At 43.0% G+C, this 19,979-nt stretch overlaps 1 protein-coding gene across 1 annotated transcript in view; it reads right to left on the reverse strand.

The window, feature by feature from the left end:
- The window catches only part of ABCA13 (ATP binding cassette subfamily A member 13), a 2,435,905-nt gene that overhangs the window by 1,792,567 nt on the left and 623,359 nt on the right, over positions 1-19,979 (reverse strand). Inside the window, exon 18 of the mRNA XM_069216941.1 lies at positions 17,805-17,944. Within this exon, the coding sequence (XP_069073042.1) occupies positions 17,805-17,944 (140 nt within the window). The remainder of the gene's footprint in view (positions 1-17,804; positions 17,945-19,979) is intronic.

Raw genomic sequence — 19,979 nt, forward strand, 5'->3', positions numbered from 1 at the left:
ATGTTTTGACATGCATAGCTGTGTGTGTTATAATGTGCGAGGGTGGGGGTGTTTTGTGTGTGTCCCCCTGACTTTTGCCTCCCCCCTCCCCTATGTCGTAGGTGCAGTACTCACCGTTGTCTTCGCCGCCGCCGTTGCTGGTGTTCGTAAATGAGCAGGAAGACAAGGGCAGGTAGGATTTGTAATTCCGGCTCCATGGTGTCCTCCTTCCTCGTGGGATGTGTAGAAGGTGAGCGTTTTCCCATTGGAAAAGCTGTTTCCACCGTGTTTTTATCCACGGTGAATCCGCCCCGGAAAAGGTGGCGGATTGGCGGGTTGTGATACTGTGGGCGGTACATTGTCTCCCGCCTGTCTGTTGGCGGTGACCGCCGCGTTGCTTGTCTGTACCGCCGTGGCGGTCGGAGTGTTAAAGTGGCTGTCTATGTTGGCGGTTTCCGCCACGGTCATGATTCCCTTTTTTTGTCCGCCGGCCTGTTTGCGGTATTACCACACCTTTAACACCGTCCGCCAGGGTTGTAATGACCCCCTATGTTTGGACTTTCATCACCAGGCACCCCTAACATCTACAAGTATCATTTATCTATGTACATCCATATCAATAGAAGCTCGACTATCATAATTTTTATTACTCTTCCTATACCCAAGTCTAACTGCCCAGATGGATACTCATTTCTTCACTTGAGTTCAGACCAAAAGGGGAAAGAATCATAAACCTAATAATATATTTTGATTCCAATATCTGTAATGATTTTTGTCTATCCGCCCCACGTAAATTGGGGCTATCCTGATCACATACCACATAACAAAGCAATTTCTCATCTCCCTGATGTACTTCGTGTAAGTGTCTTGCTACAGGATAGTTGCAATCAAGATTACGAATGGCTCTTATGTGTTCCAATGTGTCTGAACTCAAGTGAAGAAATGAGTATCCATCTGGGCAGCTAGACTTGGGTATAGGAAGAGTGAATAAAATTATGATAGTCGAGCTTCTATTCTATATATATCTATAATTTATATTCTTGTACTGATACTCACTTTTAAGTTGTGGGTGTGCTTGTCATTAATTTATACATATATTTATTCCATGTATGTTATACAAAAGAGCCTACCAGTTATAACTGAGAAAGGATGTTTGCTTAGTGAGAGATCATCTTTAGAAGCTTCCGGTTCTCTATATAGTGTCATTAACATATATAGCATAATCAATAACGTTGAAAAAGAAGAAAAATGATATTAGAAGTCCAGTTGGAACACCTTACAGAACAGTAACTACCTTTTTCAATATTGCCTCATAAGCATATGACAGAATTGCCTTTTGCAACCCAAAGTATTCCCTGGATTCACAAAGAGAGCTCAATGGAGGAATGTTCTGCAATCACTTGCGGTATGGTTGCTTTTTTGCTTTCCGGCATCTTGCGTTACGCGTGTTGCTCGGAATTCTGGAAATTATGTCATTATGCCACCTGATGTTAATTTCAAGTTTGTTCTAGTAAATATCCTCTCAGGGGGGCTACAGGTACAATAGGGTGGAACAGTGCGCAAATAGCTCTTACTCGCAATTTTCAGATTTTTTTACTTTTATTACAGCCAAATGAGTCTTAGCATTTAAATTTGTATGCAAGGACACATTTTTGCTAACATATCGTGCACAATATCAGGTTTGCACTTTGCATAATTTTGTGCACAATTGCTGAAATTTTCAATTGCACAGATGGAAATTAAGTGAATTTCTCGGCTTCTTACTCATTTCCCAGCAGAATACCTGCTTACATTCAGGGAATCCAAGCTTTGAAAAGAGGCCTGTGGACAAATGGACAGGACTACCTGGAATGAATATGTGTCACAAATGTACTTTGTAAGTTGTAAAGACTTTATTGTTCTGTCTTCATTAAAATTCAACCTTCAGCCAATGCTCTTCAATAATACTGAACTTTCTCAAGACCCAAATCACATATTTATGTTCCATAAGTATCAAACTAAGTGACTCTGTAGTCATTGATATTAATGTATCATCTCAAATGCCATCACTGCAGATAGCCTCACACGATCAATGGGGATTTTCACCCTGCAACACTTCAGTCTTAAGAACTTAAAATGTACATGTGTGACACTTATTTTTTCCTGATAATTATGGATCATAATTAAGAAGAAATATTAATGTACTGTAGTTGTATTGGAAAGAGATCAATTTAAAAGCACTTGAGTGCTAGCTCATCTAAAGAAAGTTCAGAATGGGAGAGTATGTCTGCATGTTCTGCACACAGAGGCACGTCAGTCACACAGGGCTAAAATTCTGGGCAACATTTAATATGTACATACCATTTTACAAGAACAAAAGGCCTATCACCCGTAACAGGTACATTCAAGACCTACATAGGCAGATTGTGCTAGGAGCAAAGGTTCAGCTGTGTTATCTTGCCCCATTTTGGGCATTTTGGGCATTCTAGCTTACACTTCGATGATCTCACCCAGTGGTCTTGCAACGTGATACTATCAAGAGATGTTCTTCTGTGTTTTTGGTGCTACCCCATCAGAATGCTAGAGTCCATTTGGAGCCAGAAATGTTATTCCCTAAAATATATATATATATACATATATACAATCTTCATGGCGCTTTGATCATTCAACCCAGTCTGGTTATTGGAAGCTGAAAGCTGTCAAATTCAGTGTCAGAGATTGCTAAAGATGTAAAGAGTCAGCAGCAGTCACTGAGTTTTAAAGGTAAGCCTTTCTTTCACCATTTCGAATTGAAGGCCAATGAATCACAGGCTTAAATTCAGTACTGTGATGTCCTTCGTGAGCCAGTTCAAATACTTTCTATTGCAGACTCTTCGGAATCAGGATTCTTGACTCTAGCAGTATAACTCCTTCCTGAGTTATGGACAATTCATCTTTGACATTGTTGCATTTTTGATATTCACCATCATTATTGGTGTGTTTGTTCCACGACTGATGTGTAATTATATCTGTTAACTTCAGCATATTTCTATCATGGCTCAATCTTGTGCTCTATGTGAGGTGTGTATTTCTCACCAGCCTCATGGCATTCCTTCCCCTGTGGCATCTTTCCATCTTGAGTGCTTCTTGGCTTCCCCCTCCCGAAAGGCCTGAACTACTGGCCCTTCAGGTCCGTTGCTATCCAAGTTTAGGCTTGTTAGTACCTGCAGATATCAAAGGGTCTATTTAGGATAGCCACGTTTTCACTGTGAACCACTGAATTGTACCATCATGCACTTGGGTTCCATTGTACTTTTTGTTGTCTATTACCATTTCCACCTACTGCCTGTTCGGCCTCATATCTGTTGTATGTAATGGGATTTTCCCCAGGTACATTAGAAAATTCCACGTGGGACACGTGCTCTTCTGGAACACTCATGGCTTCCTATATAAATAACCCCTTGGAACCTCCATCAGGGCTTGGCCTCGTACCCATACCTGCACCCTCGACAGTCCTGTGCAAGTTGCTTCCCCGCGCTCACCTCTTGAGTCTCCCAGATCTTCTTGCTTTCCTGTCCAGCACAAACTTTGTCCCTGCTCTCATCTCCCAAGTCGCCTGGACCTTCTTCACTCCAGTCCTGTGTAGCCTTGCTGCTGAACTCGTCTCCCAAGTCATCCTGAATCTTCCATCATTCTAGTCTTCCATACTTTCCTGATGACTCCAAGATCCATATTTTGGTGACGCTCCCAGTGTCTCTCTCCATGAGCTCCAATTACGAGTCTTCTTGAACTTCTTATACCGACTGACTGTTATCTTCAAACTCCATTTAAAAGTACTAGCCCAGGCTAAGTACTTGGCTCCAGGTTAGTGTGCACTAATGCTTAGTAGTAGTTGCAGGCCTGTCTGCAATTCCCTTCAAGACTCTAGCCTCCAGCGCTCCTTGATTGTCCTGGCTCCAGACCTCTTTTCTAACTTTGGCTCCTGAACTGTGTTGCTAATGGAACTAGAGACTGTCTGCTTAAAGAACCTTGTAACTCCAACTTATGTACAGAGTGTAACTTTGTTTTCTAGCATATTTTAGGAATGTATCCGACTCCAATGTATGTACTGAGTTTAATCTTGTTTTCTAGCATATCTTGGGAGTGTATCCAACTCCAACCTGTACACTAATTGTAATCTTGTTTCTAGCACACCTTGGGAGTTTCCCTGACTCCAATCCATGTTTCGAGCACAACCTTGAGAGAGTGTTACTAACTCTAAATTTGTGTGAACAGTAACCCTGTTTCTAGTACAGCCTTGTTCCTGGTTCTAGCCAATGTACAACCTTTAGAGTGTCTGTAACTCCAACCGTTTGCCTGGCATAACCTTGTTCAAGTATACCAAGTTCTGAGTGTAACCTATTTCCGAGGGGAACCTGTACCCTAGCATACCTAGAGAGTTTGTGTAAATTTCAACCTATGTACCTGGAGCAATCTTGTTTCTAATTTCGTTTGTGAGTCCTTAAATCCACGTACTGAGTGCAGCTTTGGGAGAATCAGTAACTCCAACTACATCCTGAATTTACCCTTAGAGTGTCTTGGACTCCAACCAGTATTTTAAGTTCTTCGAGTGTCCCAGAACATTTCCTCTGAGTACCTGTTGTTCTGCTTCTATGTGATGATTATGAAGAAACCAGTACATGTGTATACTTGAAGCAATGTAAGGTAACTTGTGTAGATGAGTTGATGTATAGATGGTAATGGCCTCTTCTTGTTGTTCCCTGTGTATTACATCTTCATGAAAATCAGAAATGCTGGTCCCGTGAAGTTCCACCTTCACATAACCAGAAGGTTCCAGGGGTGATGACCCCATTAAGGAGAGTAGTACCATCAGTGAGCAGAACATGTACCACAGGTGTTCTTTCATTACTTTGTCTCTTCCCCTCCTTCCCACTTTAGAAGTCACCTGGAATCTGGAAGTACTGTCCCAGGGTCCAGCTTCTTCCTAGGAACAAGTGGTAGTCTAGCATCGGCTCCTGTGTCGTCCCCGTAGTTGGAACCAGGTGAGTATGTGACAGCCACTATCACAGCTTGTGGCAGTGATAATCTGAGCTAACGATATAGCAGCTGATGTACTTGACTTGACGATTAAATTAATGTAGGCTACAACCGTCTTGGATGGAATACCATGACCATGTAGAGGCACTCTCAAAAAGTAGTCAGCAGAACTCTGATTGTTTCCTGGTTGGTGCACAATTGCATAATCATATTCTTGCAATTTGAGTCATCATCGTTCAATGTGAGGAGGCATCTTGGTTTTTGGATTGCCAATGATGGTCAGTTAAGCTTCATTATCAGTTATTGGCATAAAAGGCTTGCTTACAAGAATGCAGGGAAATGTTCACAAGCTCATACTACAGCCAATCTTTCTTTCTCAGGTTGTGAGTAATCACGTTCTGTTTGGGACAAACTTCTACTAGTATAAGCTATAATATGCCGTTGAGCATTTGGACGTCCACTATGCTGTGCAAGAATAGCACTTACATGGCCGAGTTAGCATCAACAACAGCCTCTGTATGAAGTTTTGGATAGAAATAAGCCATTTCAGTGGCATTTTAAATTATTTGTTTGATTCTTTTGAAACTTATCTCACATTCTTGTAATCATTGAAAATAAATATTCTTCCTTCTCACCTTTTGTAATGGAGCACTAACAGTGGCAAGGTCTGGTTTTTACCTTGAACAGTAATTGCCCATGCCTAGAAAAACACATACCACTGAAACATCTTGTGGGGGATTAGCATTTGACAGCATTTGACAGAGCTTGTCCTTTTTGTAGGATGAAGTGTCCCCCATCGGAAAAGATATGGCCAAATAATTTTAGTTTTGTTTTGTGGAACTCACACTTGTCAGCATTCAAAGTCAAACCTGCATACTTGCGTGAGAGCTTTGTAATGCACCATCTGTGTAGGTCAAAAAAGTAATATGTCGCCCCTATAATTAGATGCATTCACAACAGGCTGTATCATACATCGAATGGTGTCTTGGAAAAGTTCTACAGCCCATGACACACCAAAACTAAGAGCCTGATTTAGAACTTGGCGGAGGGGAATATTTTGTCACAAATATGACAGATATCCCATCTGCTATATTACGATCCCATTATATCCCATGGAGAGCGTAATACGGCAGACAGGATATCCAGCACATTTGTGATGTAGTTTTCCATGGATCAAGTTCTAAATCAGGCACATAGGCGGTCATTCTGACCGCGGCGGTCGGCGGTCGCCGCCCGCCAAGCGGTTCCCGCCACAAGACCGCTCCGCGGTCAAAAGACTGCGCCGGCCATTCCGGCTTTCCCGCTGGGCCGGCGGGCGATCGCCAGAAGACCGCCGGCCGGCCCAGCGGGACAGCCCCTTCAACAATGAAGCCGGCTCGGAATGGAGCCGGCGGAGTTGAAGGGGTGCGACGGGTGCAGTGGCACCCGTCGCGATTTTCACTGTCTGCACAGCAGACAGTGAAAATCTTTGTGGGGCCCTGTTAGGGGGCCCCTGCAGTGCCCATGCCAGTGGCATGGGCAGTGCAGGGGCCCCCAGGGGCCCCACGGCACCCGTTCCCGCCATCCTGGTTCTGGCGGTGGACACCGCCAGAAACAGGCTGGCGGGAACGCGGTCGGAATCCCCATGGCGGTGCTGCAAGCAGCGCCGCCATGGCGGATTCCCTGGGCCAGCGGGAAACCGGCGGGAAACCGCTGGCTCCCCTTTTCTGACCGCGGCTGCGCCCTGGAAGCACCGCCAGCCTGTTGGCGGTGCTTCCGCCGCCCTCCGCCATGGCGGTCATGGACCGCCAAGGTCAGAATGACCCCCATAGACTCTTGTATCTAAACAAACCAACATGTGTAGAAAAGGTTGAAATGTACCTACAACTTTCTTCGAGTTCCAACTGATGATAACCTTTATTTAAATCAAGTTGTTAGAAGACCTTGGCACAATTTAAATGTACTATCATGCCAGCAATTTCTGGATGTGGATGTTGTTGTCATTCAATTGCTTTATTGGCCTGACGCATGTCAACACATGTGTACATCTCCTTTACTGCCTTTTTTCGACACTACTACGATGGGAGAAACCCATGGTGTTGGACCAGTTTAATGCTCAATAATATCATGCTTAAGTAATGATTTAAGTTCTTTTCCACAGCTTCATGTAAATGAAAAGCAATTCATCTATGTCTCTGAGCAACAGGATGGACATCCTTATTAATATGCAGTGTTAATTTCATAGTCTTAAGTTTTCCTATTCCATGAAACAGCAAAGGGAATTGATTTACTATTTCATGATGAGCATTAATGTTGTAATTCACAGAAATCAGTCCCATATCAGCAGCTGCATTGAAGATTAGCAAACAGGCACTTGATGCTATACCTTGAAGCACATGTATCTGTGCTTGCACCTTAGTTTTGTTTATGTTTCACTCCCACTACAAATGAACATTTACTCTTTATGGGTGTCGATGTAGCTCAAGAATATACTTTGGTCTTCGACAGCGTAAGCTGCGGTAGTGGAGACAGTTCCTTGTATTTCTCTTCAGGCATTATATTTATCGATGTGCCACTGTTAATTATTAAAGGTATGGAACAACCATTTATTTTCAATGTAATATTTGGACAGTGTTTATATGATTTGGCTACTTTGGCATGTTGACATTTTGGCATGTTGACAGACATTTTTCTTCACATGTGAACGTCCAACATACATGTTTTTTTGAGGCAAACATCGACATGGCACAATCACTTTATTCATTTTCACTTGTTATTGGGATAAATGAACTGTTTGACAATGGTTGAAATGATGATCGACTTTGTTTAGTATCAATGTGCCTCAACTGATGTCGCCACTTGGCCTTGTGGGCATGCGTTGAATGTTGCTTCTGGAACATTCTGGCAGCCATGTCTTTGATCCATGACGCACTTCCTCACACTTTCTTTTTCCTTCACTTTACACATCATCACAAAATGTCTCTCTTTTTCACAGCCTTTGCATATCTGTCCAATGGTAGGACAATTTCCTTTGTGTGGAAACGAAAATCCACATATAAACCACAGCCCCTTTTTATGTGTAGACATCACTTTTTGTTTCTGTCAGTCTTATACTTTGGATTACTTTTCACACTCATGATTGACTTGTTCTGGGCACCTCCAGCCTCCGTGTCAGCAGCTTGACTCTCAGCACATTCCTCATCTCTGGCAACTATCAACACTCCCTCTAGACTGAGAGTTTCCCTCAGCATTCATTTTTCACCAATATTTTACTTTTTGGTGGTATCGAAAGGTGGTTGTAGATTCAGGAAGGTGGCAGCATTGTAAACCAGTGTGGAACATACTGACATTGAGAGTAGTGTGCTCTTTGACACTGTTTAATGATCAGGTTTCTGCTGACTTTCTCTAGAGTCATTTGATTATGAGCCTCAGGATAGTTTGTAACAGTAATTGGAGCGTTTCTTCTCTTTTAGCTGCCATCTTAAAATTTCATGAATCCAACAGATGCCTTCAACTCTTTGCTCTTTGAAGAGCTATAAAGTTGTTCTGCGCCCCATTCTATAACTTGGTGACCAAGTGCTTCGGGTAGGGACACCTCGGTAAGCAGAACCCTGAACTTTTCTTCTTGAGACACCCTCGTCTGCTGCTGTGGCACGATGACTCTCCTTAGCGGGCTTGGTAAGTCACTATTTCATCCTTTTTACACTTCAGTTTGCATTTTCCGAAACCTGGTTGATCTCTGCCTTGCAACGCTTCTGTTCACAGTGTTATTTGGTAGATGGTGATTGTCTTTGACTGTGCCTTATAAACCTGGTTGTATCCTTCTTCAGCATTAATGCTACGTACAATGTATCACTTTCTTTTGCGTGGCAGCGAGGCACCTTTTAGTCTTGTCTTGGCTGTAGCTTCTTGACCAACAATGTGTCAACTTGTTAGTGAAGCTTTCTTTCCATTCAAGTACTTCACACTGGCACTTTGACTCTATATAAGCCAACCATCAACTCAACACTTCAATGGAGACAACATGACATGCACAAGCAGTTTGCTTCGACCACCACAAACTCTCCAGGAGAGCACTGTCTTTCTTCATGTTACTTATCCCCAATCTCGTCGCCAGTTGTAGCATCCTCCTCAGCCAATGACTCTTTTTAGCAGCATTTTGTGTTTGCAGTTGGTCACTGTTAGAAATGGGGTTTCTGGTTGGCTAGGGTATGCACCTCAGCCAGGCAGAACCTACCCACTCTAGTCAGGGCAAGGGAGTTGCACGTCTAAGATAACCCCTGCTCACCCCCTTGGTAGCTTGGCACAAGCAGTCAGGCCTATCCCAGAGGCAATGTGTAAAGCGTTTGCACAACACACAACACACGTGACGCAAAATGTACACCACAAAGTAAACACAACACTGAGCTATGTAAAAATAATCTGTATTGCACAAAACATAATTAGACCAACATTACACGTAAATAATACCCTGCTACTTTAGCAGTTGTCAGATCGTTACACAGGTTACTAATACTCTGCAAGAATATGCAGTTGTCACATTAGAACACGTAAGTACTCAGGATTCTGCAACATAAGCAGTAGTCAGGAATTACAATAAGAATTATATGCACTTGTCAGGAACAGTTCCTAAATACCAATAAGAGGAACATTAGAGAATATCTCACAAGTCATACAGATACATATCAGCTAGGCATGCCCATAAAAGGAACATCACCACATATATGTAGTGGTAGAAAACAGGTAGGAAATCTAAAAACCTCCAAAAGTCTATACTAGGCTCCTGGAGCCCAGATTCCCTACAAAGTACCTGATTTCTGTAGTAGAGGCACTCCCAATGCCTAGAAGATGGCTAATGGGGCCCCCGGAGCTCATATGCGCAAAACGGGGGCCTCTGAAATCTCTTGGGAGAGAGGGGTGGTCTGCACCCTCTCTACAGTTTAAAGAAAGGGTCCCTCTGGGGACCCGTGATCCTGGTGGGCCCCCCTGGCCTCGAATGGCCCTCTCCGAATGGGGGGGCCCAAAGCACCAAAGATTCGAGCAGTAGGGGCGATCGCATCCCTAGCGCAGTGACCGGAGGAAAGGGAACTCCCTTTCTTCCCCGTGTCCTGCTTGTAGGGAGGCAGCCGCCCTTGTCCGCGGTGCGGCTGCCTACAAAGGTGGTGAAGGAAGCAGTGGCCTCCGTTGAGGCTCCACACCCGCTTCTGTATAGGGCCGCACCTGGACCGGTGCGTGAGCCACTCTGCTGCCTTCCCTCGTCCACGAGGGAGGCAGCGTAGAGATTGGTGAGGCTGTGTGCCCCGGTGGTGCTCCGAAAAGCACGCGTCACCCGGGGACATGATAGGAGTGGGCTGGCTCCTTTCTTCACTTCTGAAAGTGCCCCGGGGGCACTAGAGTCAGCACGATCCTCACTCTAAAGACACAATGCGGTGCCCGGGTCGCGAGGGTGATTTTTGGGGCACTTTAAAAACAGTGCGCTTTAGGAAAGCGCAAGGGCTCGTTTCTAAGCCCGGGCTGCGGCCGTGATCAGAGCAAAAGAGAGCTCTTACAAAGCGCGAGGGCACTTCCCCAAGCCCGGGCTGCGGCGGTGATTCCTGCAGACAAAGAAGTTGCCTCGACGTGCACCTGGGCATCAAAGGGCACTCTCTCAGTGCTAAGAATTACGCACCCTGCCCCTGGGAACCAACAGAAACAGGAAGAAGCAAAGGGCTGGTGGGCCCAGCTACAGGCCAGCACAAGGGGTGCAGAGGATGGCAGTTCCTTCTAGTGACCAGGCAGGTCACAGGTCGGCACAGCAGCAGCAGTCCAAGGTGGTTTCCTGGTGAGTCCATTCATCAGTGTTCTGTGTCTAGTTTCATGTCCCAAGAGTGTTCAAATTGTGGGGAAAATTCCCCTGTACTTATACTAGGGTTACAGTGTGTTTTACAATGGTAGGGAGAAAAGGTTCCAGCCAGTTACAGCTGGTTCTGGGAGTGCCCCCTCTCTCCTTTCAGCACAGGCTCCAAACATCAGTGGAGGGTTAACAACCCTATTGTGTGAGGCAAGGGCACAGCCTTTACAAATTCAGGTGTGCCCCGCCTCTCCCTTCTCTCAGCCCAGGAAGGCTTTACAATATGTAGATGCACCGATGTGTCACCTTTACCCTCCCTGTGTTCAGGCTGTCTGAGAAGTATGCACAAAGCCCCAACTGTCAGTCTGCCAAGACGTGGATTGGAGGCAAGCTGCAAAACACCAAAAGTCTTAAGCACAGATAAATGCGCACTTTCTAGAAGTGGCATTTCTGTGAGAGTAATAAAAAATACACCTACACCAGTAAGCAGCATTTCTCACCACTATCACAACCATACCAAACATGCCTACGCTACCCCTCATAAATCAGACAATACCCCTCACACATAAGGCAGGGCATTTCCAATGCAATCCTATGAGGAGGCAGCACTCACAGCAGTGAGACACCAAGTTAGGCTGTTTGTCACTACCAGGACAGGCCACGCAACATGGCACATGTCCTGCCTTCTACATACATGGCACCCTGCCAAAAGTGCTAGCTAGGGCGTACCTTAGGGGTGACTTACATGTAGTAAAAGGGGAGTTCTGGGCCTGGCAAGTAAATTTAGATACCAGGTCCCTGTGGCAGGAAACTGCACACACAGGCCCTGTGCTAGCAGGCCTTAGAGAGGTTTGACAGGCTACTTCAGTGGGTGGCGCAAGCAGCGCTGCAGGCCCACTAGTAGCATTTAATTTACAGGCCCTGGGTATAGGGATACCACTTTACAAGAGACTTATATAGGTAAATTAAATATGCCAATTAGGTATAATCCAATCATACCAAATTTGAAAGGGTGAGCACATGCACTTTAGCACTGGTTAGCAGTGAAAAAGTGGTCAGAGTCAAAATGTCAGCCAACAAAGGTCAGAAAAATAAGGAGGCAAAAAGCAAAAAGTCTGGGGAATGACCCTGTAAAAGGGCCAGGTCCAACAGTCACTGTGCTATATTAGGATTGTAACTTATGAACTGCAAGTAACTAAAGGATCTCTGTGACAAAAGCAGAAATTCACTGTGCTTGCCACATAAAATACAGTTCTGTGATCTGCATGGTACACAGTCTTTGCAGTAGGTATATGAGCCGTCTGTGCTACTTTATGATGACTCAAAACTGCCACTAAACAAAACTCCCATCCTACTCTAGCAGGAACAATAATCACCAGAATTATCGAGACATTTTTATTGTTGCATGAAAACTGCTGGACAGACAAGGAACTATGAAGCAGGTACCTTTAAACCCATAAGTTATTTCTAAACCGAGCACACCCCTGAGATCAGCACCAGGTGTGGCTGCACTGTTTGCACTGCTCTAATGCCCACCCTGGTTATACCAAAATATGCCTGCACCCTTACTGAAATATAGCTACTGTTCCCTGCCCAAGCTATGACAGGGCTCAGTAGGGAGAGCTATGACAAGATTAAGTTAGGTGTTAGGGAAAGTAGTATCAGCCTTTGACTTTCGGGACTTTTGGGATTGAGACAAAATGCCCTAAATGACATTACTGTCCAGGCTTAAGACTTTTTTTTAATGGAAATCATTCATCAAACATTATTTTAGTTCATACCACGTAAAATAATAATTCTGAACCGGGAATGTGTTATAACATGCTCACAATCTCTTAGTAAAACAAGAACACATCTAAAAGCATGATTACAATTTTTATTTGAACACAATACCTTCCAATTGAGCTTTAAATGTCATGTCACATATGTTATTAAGAAAGCTGCATTTATCCGAGTAGAATTTGTACTAGTTGTCGTGTTTTTGTGTGCTGCATTTGTATTTCATAGCTGTTTAGTGTCCCCACATTTCCCATGACAACCCATCCAGATCAGACTTTTGGGTGAAAGGGAGTGCTGCATTCTTGGACTTGCAGTTTCTCCTTTAGCGTTGTAAGCATGGGCTCAAACATCCTAGGAGAAAAGTGATACTGGCTATAAAACAAGGGCTCAATAGAGAAGTTAAACATAGAGCCACTTTGCAGCTGTTTGATAGAGCCACTTTGCAGCTGTGTGATTTTCATCGAAACTGGGTGTATGGTTGCAATGTCTCCTACTTTGTTAAGCAAATACTGTAATTTCATTGTCACACTTACAGGATCTAACCTCAGTTAGTACGACTCAGACATGTAACGTTGCTGCAGGGAAGAAGGGCCGCATGCCACTCAAGCAAAACCTATTGTTAATGCCAGCTTGACACACACCCCAACTTTTTTCATAGCATTAATAGTGACTATCAAGCTGAGCAAAGGTCTGACAGACACTCTTCATGCTCAGGTCAGGCAGCTAGGTACTGTACATGCTCTAAATGCACAAAGTCTGGCTGCTTGAATCAAATTTTGCTGAACTGAATATTTCACAGTCCTGAGGATGTGACCTTCTCACCCTCGGAAAGCACTATGAGGTCCATCCTCCTCAGGGGGTGCGCCACTGATAGACTCTCATTTTGATGCTTCAGCTTTAAGCCCTGAGGTGCCCAGGGCTGACTGTCAGTAATGCCCCATCATAGTGTGGGCTGGCATCAGCAAATTTCACTGACCCCATCCAAAACTGTGATGAGTAAAGGAAGGTCCTCCTCTAATTCGGTGACACTTGACAAGGTCAGCCAATGACATTGTCACCACTGAGGCCCAGTACATTTTTTATAATGTTGAGTACATGTATGCATGTATGATTGTATGCTTATTTGTGAAAGTGTGCTGTGAATGTGTGTGTAAGTCTGTATGTGCTTGTGAATGGTGGGTGTATGTATGCATGCTAGTGATTGGATGGGTGTGAGTGAGAGTGCATGTGGATGGGTTAGTGTGAGTATGTGTGTGCAAGTGCATGCATCCATCTCCCTCTACTCAGACACAATAGCAAACACGACTGATGCCATTTCATTAGCAAAAGACCTGGAGAGTTTGCCCAGGCACTACCATTACCCTGACTGGCACGAGAGGCCCCTAGTCAGCAAAACATTACTAAGAAGCACAATAAGAAAATGGCTCTTATCAGAGCACTCAAAGTTTTCTTTGCCAGGTGACACTTGCACATCTCAACCTATTATTTTTTTTGCATTCTGTTTCATGTAACGAATAACAAGTATCAATACACTTTTAATTATATAAATACAAGTAGGGTTTAATGACTTTTTATATGGGGCCTAGTGATCCTCCAAGAAGTGTTTTGGTGCATTGTAAACAAATTCATTTTTAGGTCAAGCTTAGCCAGTACTTGCACTGTGTCTTTGAGACATGTTGTATATACTTTGTGAGCTTACAGCCCGCCCCCTGCTTTTCATTTGTTTGTTTCTGTGTCCTTTAAAAATCCTTGCTTCCAAGTGGTTAATCTTTCCCATTTGTCCTTCCTTTTCATCGTTGTCCACTCTCACAGAGCAGTGCCCTAGAACTTGTTGCCTTCCACTTGTCCCATTGTAGCATCTGTTTAGGGACTAATTTTCACTTTCTCTACAAGCATTTGACAAAGTGCTCAGTGTCTTCAGTGGCTCCAAGCTCAGAGCTCTCTAAGCAGGGGTGTTATTCTTGGTCTTATTTCCTCACATGGAATGCTTTTATTTAGTTTCTTTGACTTCAAAGTAAGCAGATTTCGACATCCCTCAACCCCCTCCTGCTTTGCTGTTTCAGCCATCCCCCCACCCTTCCCTTCTGTTTGCGTTCATTTGCAGTTCTATATTGATTTCTATTGCCTGAGAAAGCCACAGGAGCTGCTCGCAAGCCAGCCTCGACCACCAAGTAGAGATGGAGACTGCAAGGACAAGAAAACGGTAGAACAAACCCGTCAGCTACCTTTCATCCTCAGGTCCAAAGTCCCAATGGGATCTGGCAAATTATTCTACCGCTCCCTTCCCAGTTCCAAAGATCAGCCTCAACACCAGAGCCACTGGCCCACAGGCTGCATCAATGCAGTATGGACCCAGGATGATGCTAGTGAGTGAGGGCCTCCGCTGCTGCCTTCTGTTTGTTGTTGGGGAGTCTGCATTAGCTGGACGTTACCAGTTTCTTGGCTCTTGTGAGGATTGGGCAGGTTATTCCACCACTTATTTCCATTTGGAAACACATGACTGTAGCTGTCTGGGAGGTACAGGTATGCTCGATGGGAAACGGTAGGCTGCATTATGGACACGTGAGGTGAGCTCGATGAGCAGGGTTGCAGGGGATAAAGGGGTATATCCAAAGGGAGCACATGGGAAGTGTTAGTGGCAGAGTTGTGCACCACTGTGCTTTCTATTCCAAAGCAATAAATGTAAGGTGTTCTTTGACTGTGTGTTGAATTCACTGTTGATGCAACTTGACACTGGCCATATAACTGAACACAACTAGTACAGGCGAATAAGAAGTCTATGCGTTGCATTCATGTAATATGACCCTAAGTACTGACAACCCATAAACATATATTTGTCACTCTGTGTATCCTTCAAAATGGCTTGTGCCTTCGATACTAAAAATAACACACATCCTAACATTCTGAGAGTGAGCATATCTGTATGTCATAAAGTACTATGCCATGCGCAAACAAATCATGCAGTTTGTGAATCAGGTTTATTTTATTTAAAGGTTTATTGGAAATTGGCTGTAAAATCAATTTCTTCCTCTGACAGGGCACATGCTTAGAATCAATAGCTCTGAACAATATGCTAAAATACACACCCTTACCACATTCAGAGTGCCCATTTAGTATTAGGGACATCAATATTAACAGGGCCAATTTGAGTCACAGGGCGTTCACTTAGCAAGCTAAGAATGGCATTTCTTATCCAATAGGAAATATGTTCTGTATTTACTTATTAACATATAAGGCTACAGTTTTTATTTTGCATATTTACCCATGGCATAGTTGCATTTGACTGATTCTAGAAGTCCTATTTTTTTTTTTTTACAAATTGCAGTGGTTGACATTGGTGTTTTTGTGAATTTAGTAGGTTTTGTATTCTTTGGTTACCAGAAAAGGGTAAGTTGCCAATAGTGCAGGAGAATGTGTTTAGCATTCCAGATGGCTGTGAGTTGGAAATAAAGAGAGCAGTAGTATGTCAGTGTAGCAGCAACAAGGGAGGGCCTCAGCTGGGCCTTCTTGTGCTGAATGTGTGTGGTGTGACTGCTGGTGGGGTAGTGGTTAGTGGTTCCGGTTGTGGCAGAAGCTAGTAAATGGTAAGCAGGGACCTTACCTCTATTTACGAGGGTTGGACGTTCAAGCTTATCGTTGCTTCATTTTTGGTCTGAATTTGAGTGATCAGTTTTAAAGTAGGCAAGATACCGTTTTAGGTCTGGAGTTAGCTTTGATCGTTTGATTTTCCTAAATTATATGTACAGTATACTTACTCATAGGGTCTTTCAGCTAGACCTCATCCATGATCCATTGATTTATTTTTGTGTTATTCACATTTTTCTTCTGCCCACTACAACATACAACATGGGGCAGGGGTCAATCTAATATGGGTCTTCTGTGTCAGTACTGTTGTGTACGGGAAGTGATCACAGAGATGACAAAGGGAGGTAGTGGTTGAATGGAGGAGCCATCTTAGATAAGTGAATTGACTGTACTGACCTATTGAGTAATTTCTATATGTATAGTACATGCCACCTGCTCATTGATTTGTAGCAGGTTTAAACAATGATTTAATATGCCACAAGATTGAGTTGAAGAAATCAATCAAAAGCTAAATGTCTGGATGCACAGGGGAGCCCCTTTACCTTTCATAGGTAACGTCCAACACTTTTATCATCAATTAACGTTGCGTCAGTCTATTTGCCTGCATCATCCAGTCCGAGTTAGTTGAGGGAAGCAAGAGACCCAGGATAATGTGCTGAATGTCTAACACATATAAGTCCAAAAGGCGAGACTTATTGGCTATGCCAATGCTTATTTAAGTTAGCACTGTTTTGATGGAGTCAGTGAGATCGACTGCACCAGATCATCTGATTTCCTTTTCATGATAATGTGCAAACCTTGATATGCTGGAATAGTTGTCAATCACCCAGAAAAACATTAAACCTGGTGTTGAGTGTCTTGTAGTAAACCAGAAATTTTCATTGCTTCTCACTCACACTATGCTGATCTCTCAAATGGTTACTTGTCGGGCAGTTCTAGCTAGTTCAGTTCAATTTTATCTTTTGCATTTTGTACACATGATGTTGATTATCCTCAATGTTATTGTGAGGAACATTTCCTGTGCCACGTTGTGAACAGATTTTTAAGTGATATTGTGGTACCTGCTGCACCATTTGGCACTATTTTCACCTGACTTCTCCATTTTCATCAGGAGCCAGTTCAATCTTTGTCAATAAAGTCACTGGTACTGGGTACCATTATTAATTAATTTATATCACGTTTGTGCAGAGATTGGAAATATGAGATGTGCATCATACTGAAACCTGCCGGAATTTACCACTGGAAATATTGACAGAAAATTTAAATATATGAAGAATTTGATGCAGAAATATACATGTATTACTCCTTATGTTCACAAGGAAATTTGAAATTAGAGGTATTGCTGCGTGTGGTAATTATTTCAACTCTCAATGGTGGTATTTACCAGGTGCAGTAAATTTCTCACTATCAACCAGTCTGCTTGTAGGTGGGGCCCTTGACTAAGAGTGCAATAAAAAGTGAAATTGTAATAAAAAAATGCCCCCACCATACCAAACACCTCTGTTCTATCATTCTACACAACGCTAGACGTTTGCTCGTGGATGGATCTAATAACCCACAATAACTCTGTTTTTTTAAAACACATTAATCAACTATAAGTCATCAAAGCCAACACAAAAACATGGTAGGAATCCTTTACATTTTAAAGGATGCTTACTTTCTCGACCACAAGTCTGATCTCCGGCAGGTCGGGCGTATATAATATCTTTCCGTGCAGTAGAGGCTTCAGGAATGTCCACACCAGGGCCCCATTCGGAGACTGCAAGATTTCCTGATAAAATTGCAGGCAAAACTGGGCTGTTGAAGAAAAGCAGAGATCAGGTGGAAAATGAATTGTGACATGCACTGAATTTAGCACATTCATAATATTGGCGGGTTCTCTTTCTATATCACCCTCATATTGACTAACACAAAAAGCAGTCAATTATTAAGGATCAAAGAAACATAGGCCCAGATTTATGGTGGCCGAGCGCCATTCCAACGCCACATTAGCATCATTTTTGTATGCTAATGTGGAGTTGGAAAGGGCAAAAATGTTGCGCCATATTTACAAAGTGCTTGCATTGCGCCATTTTGTAACCCCTTGCACCACATTATGCCTGCGCCAGACATAATGTATGCAAGGGGGATGTTCTGGTGCTGGGGGGGCCGCAGAAATGGTGCAAAGGAGTTTGTGAGATTCCTTTGCACCATTTTTATCTTCATTTTTTAACACCTGCTAAGTGCAGGTGTTAAAAAGAGGCTCCCATTGTGTTCAGTGGGCCTCTGGGTGCTTTTCAGGATTAGGGTCAACATTTTTGAGCACCACCGTGGTGGCATTAGGGGGCGCTAAGGGGCATAAGAAAAGTTGACCTTATTTCATCTGCTTGGACCCAGCAGCAACAAATCCAATTCAGCAAGACCTGGCCCAAAAAGTATCCACCTGGAGGTGCCCTCTTTGGATATAGCCCGTAGCCTTTTCCCATTGGAGGAGTTCAAGATCAAAAAAGAGAATGAACCCAAAGACGCTAAAAGTATCAGGGCAACTTTTTGTTGTCAACTTTGTAACTGTGTATGTACTTCTAAATGTTTTAACACATTTTATTAAGCTTGTTTGCTTTGTGCCATAGCTACCAGAAGTTGAGCTCAGGTTTAAATTACTGAAACGTGTAACTGCATCTAACAAAATAGTCACCTTAATACATGTGGTGGACTATGAACCATTTTAATTATTAATTTACCTTCTCGCATTGATACATTTTTCCCATATAGAAACCATACATTTTCCTGATGCAACGTTCTTAATACATCCTCTTTGTGTAAGACAGTAATTATTAAATTATTCAGTTACTTCCTGAGCAAGCACACTCACTGGGTTTCCTCATGTACATAGATAAAAAGGGAACTCTATTTTAGAGAGAATAAAAAATAAAGGAATCCACCAACTAATAAGGGCAGAGTTATATTTTCTCCACACTATTTTGGTCAAAATGTCACACTGCATTTTTAGGAACACAGATATTCTAATTTCATGCCTATATAAAATAACTTAATTCATGTTAAGTCTCTACAGGTCTCACTTGTTTCCATTTCTCACTACGTTGTTAAAAATGTTAATGTCATTAGACTTCCATGGTCCCCAGACTGGATGAGGAGCACTTCACATTAGGCTTTCTCTTGCATTACTCCAAGGGTTTGAATCTCTCTTGCAGAACACAAGCTTCAATACCCATTTTTTCTGGCCTTCTGAAAAAATGCAGTTATTAAATCCACTGCCTACTAATTTTATGTCACCTGTTATTCAGCACGTCTTCCTGATTATTGCTAAGTGCTTACATTTCTTTACTTCTATTCTTTCAGGTAACTGTATTGTTATGAATTTTTATACTATGAAATAACATTTCCTGTCAGATTTGTTGGGTATAAAGAGAGCACCCCAAAAACAGAGAGGGCAAGTCAAGACACAATGTTCATCTCCAGGCAAGACTGACACTCAAAATATGTGATTAGTTAATTTCATGATGTGGGAGAGGGGAATAGATACTGACTTGAGAATACAAGGCCTGCTCCATGGTCATTTTTCAAGACGAAGAAGGGTAAAGAAGAAGAATAAAACATAACTAAAAAGAAGAAATACAAAGCAGTGAATTAAGGCTCTATGAAAATAACACGCCTTTGCAAATTCACTTTTTAAAGAAGCTAAAACCAAATCAGCTAATTTCACTGCCTTTTCAACTCCCTTAGGCAAAATAGATAATGATATGTGACAATGCAGGTCCATATATTAGAAGTCAAAAAGAACAAATAGGGACAGGGAGCGAGTTATGAGGTCCAGCACACATGCTCCGTCAAT

This window comes from Pleurodeles waltl, chromosome 2_1 (assembly GCF_031143425.1).
Source record: "Pleurodeles waltl isolate 20211129_DDA chromosome 2_1, aPleWal1.hap1.20221129, whole genome shotgun sequence".
NCBI classification, from domain to species: Eukaryota; Metazoa; Chordata; class Amphibia; order Caudata; family Salamandridae; genus Pleurodeles; species Pleurodeles waltl.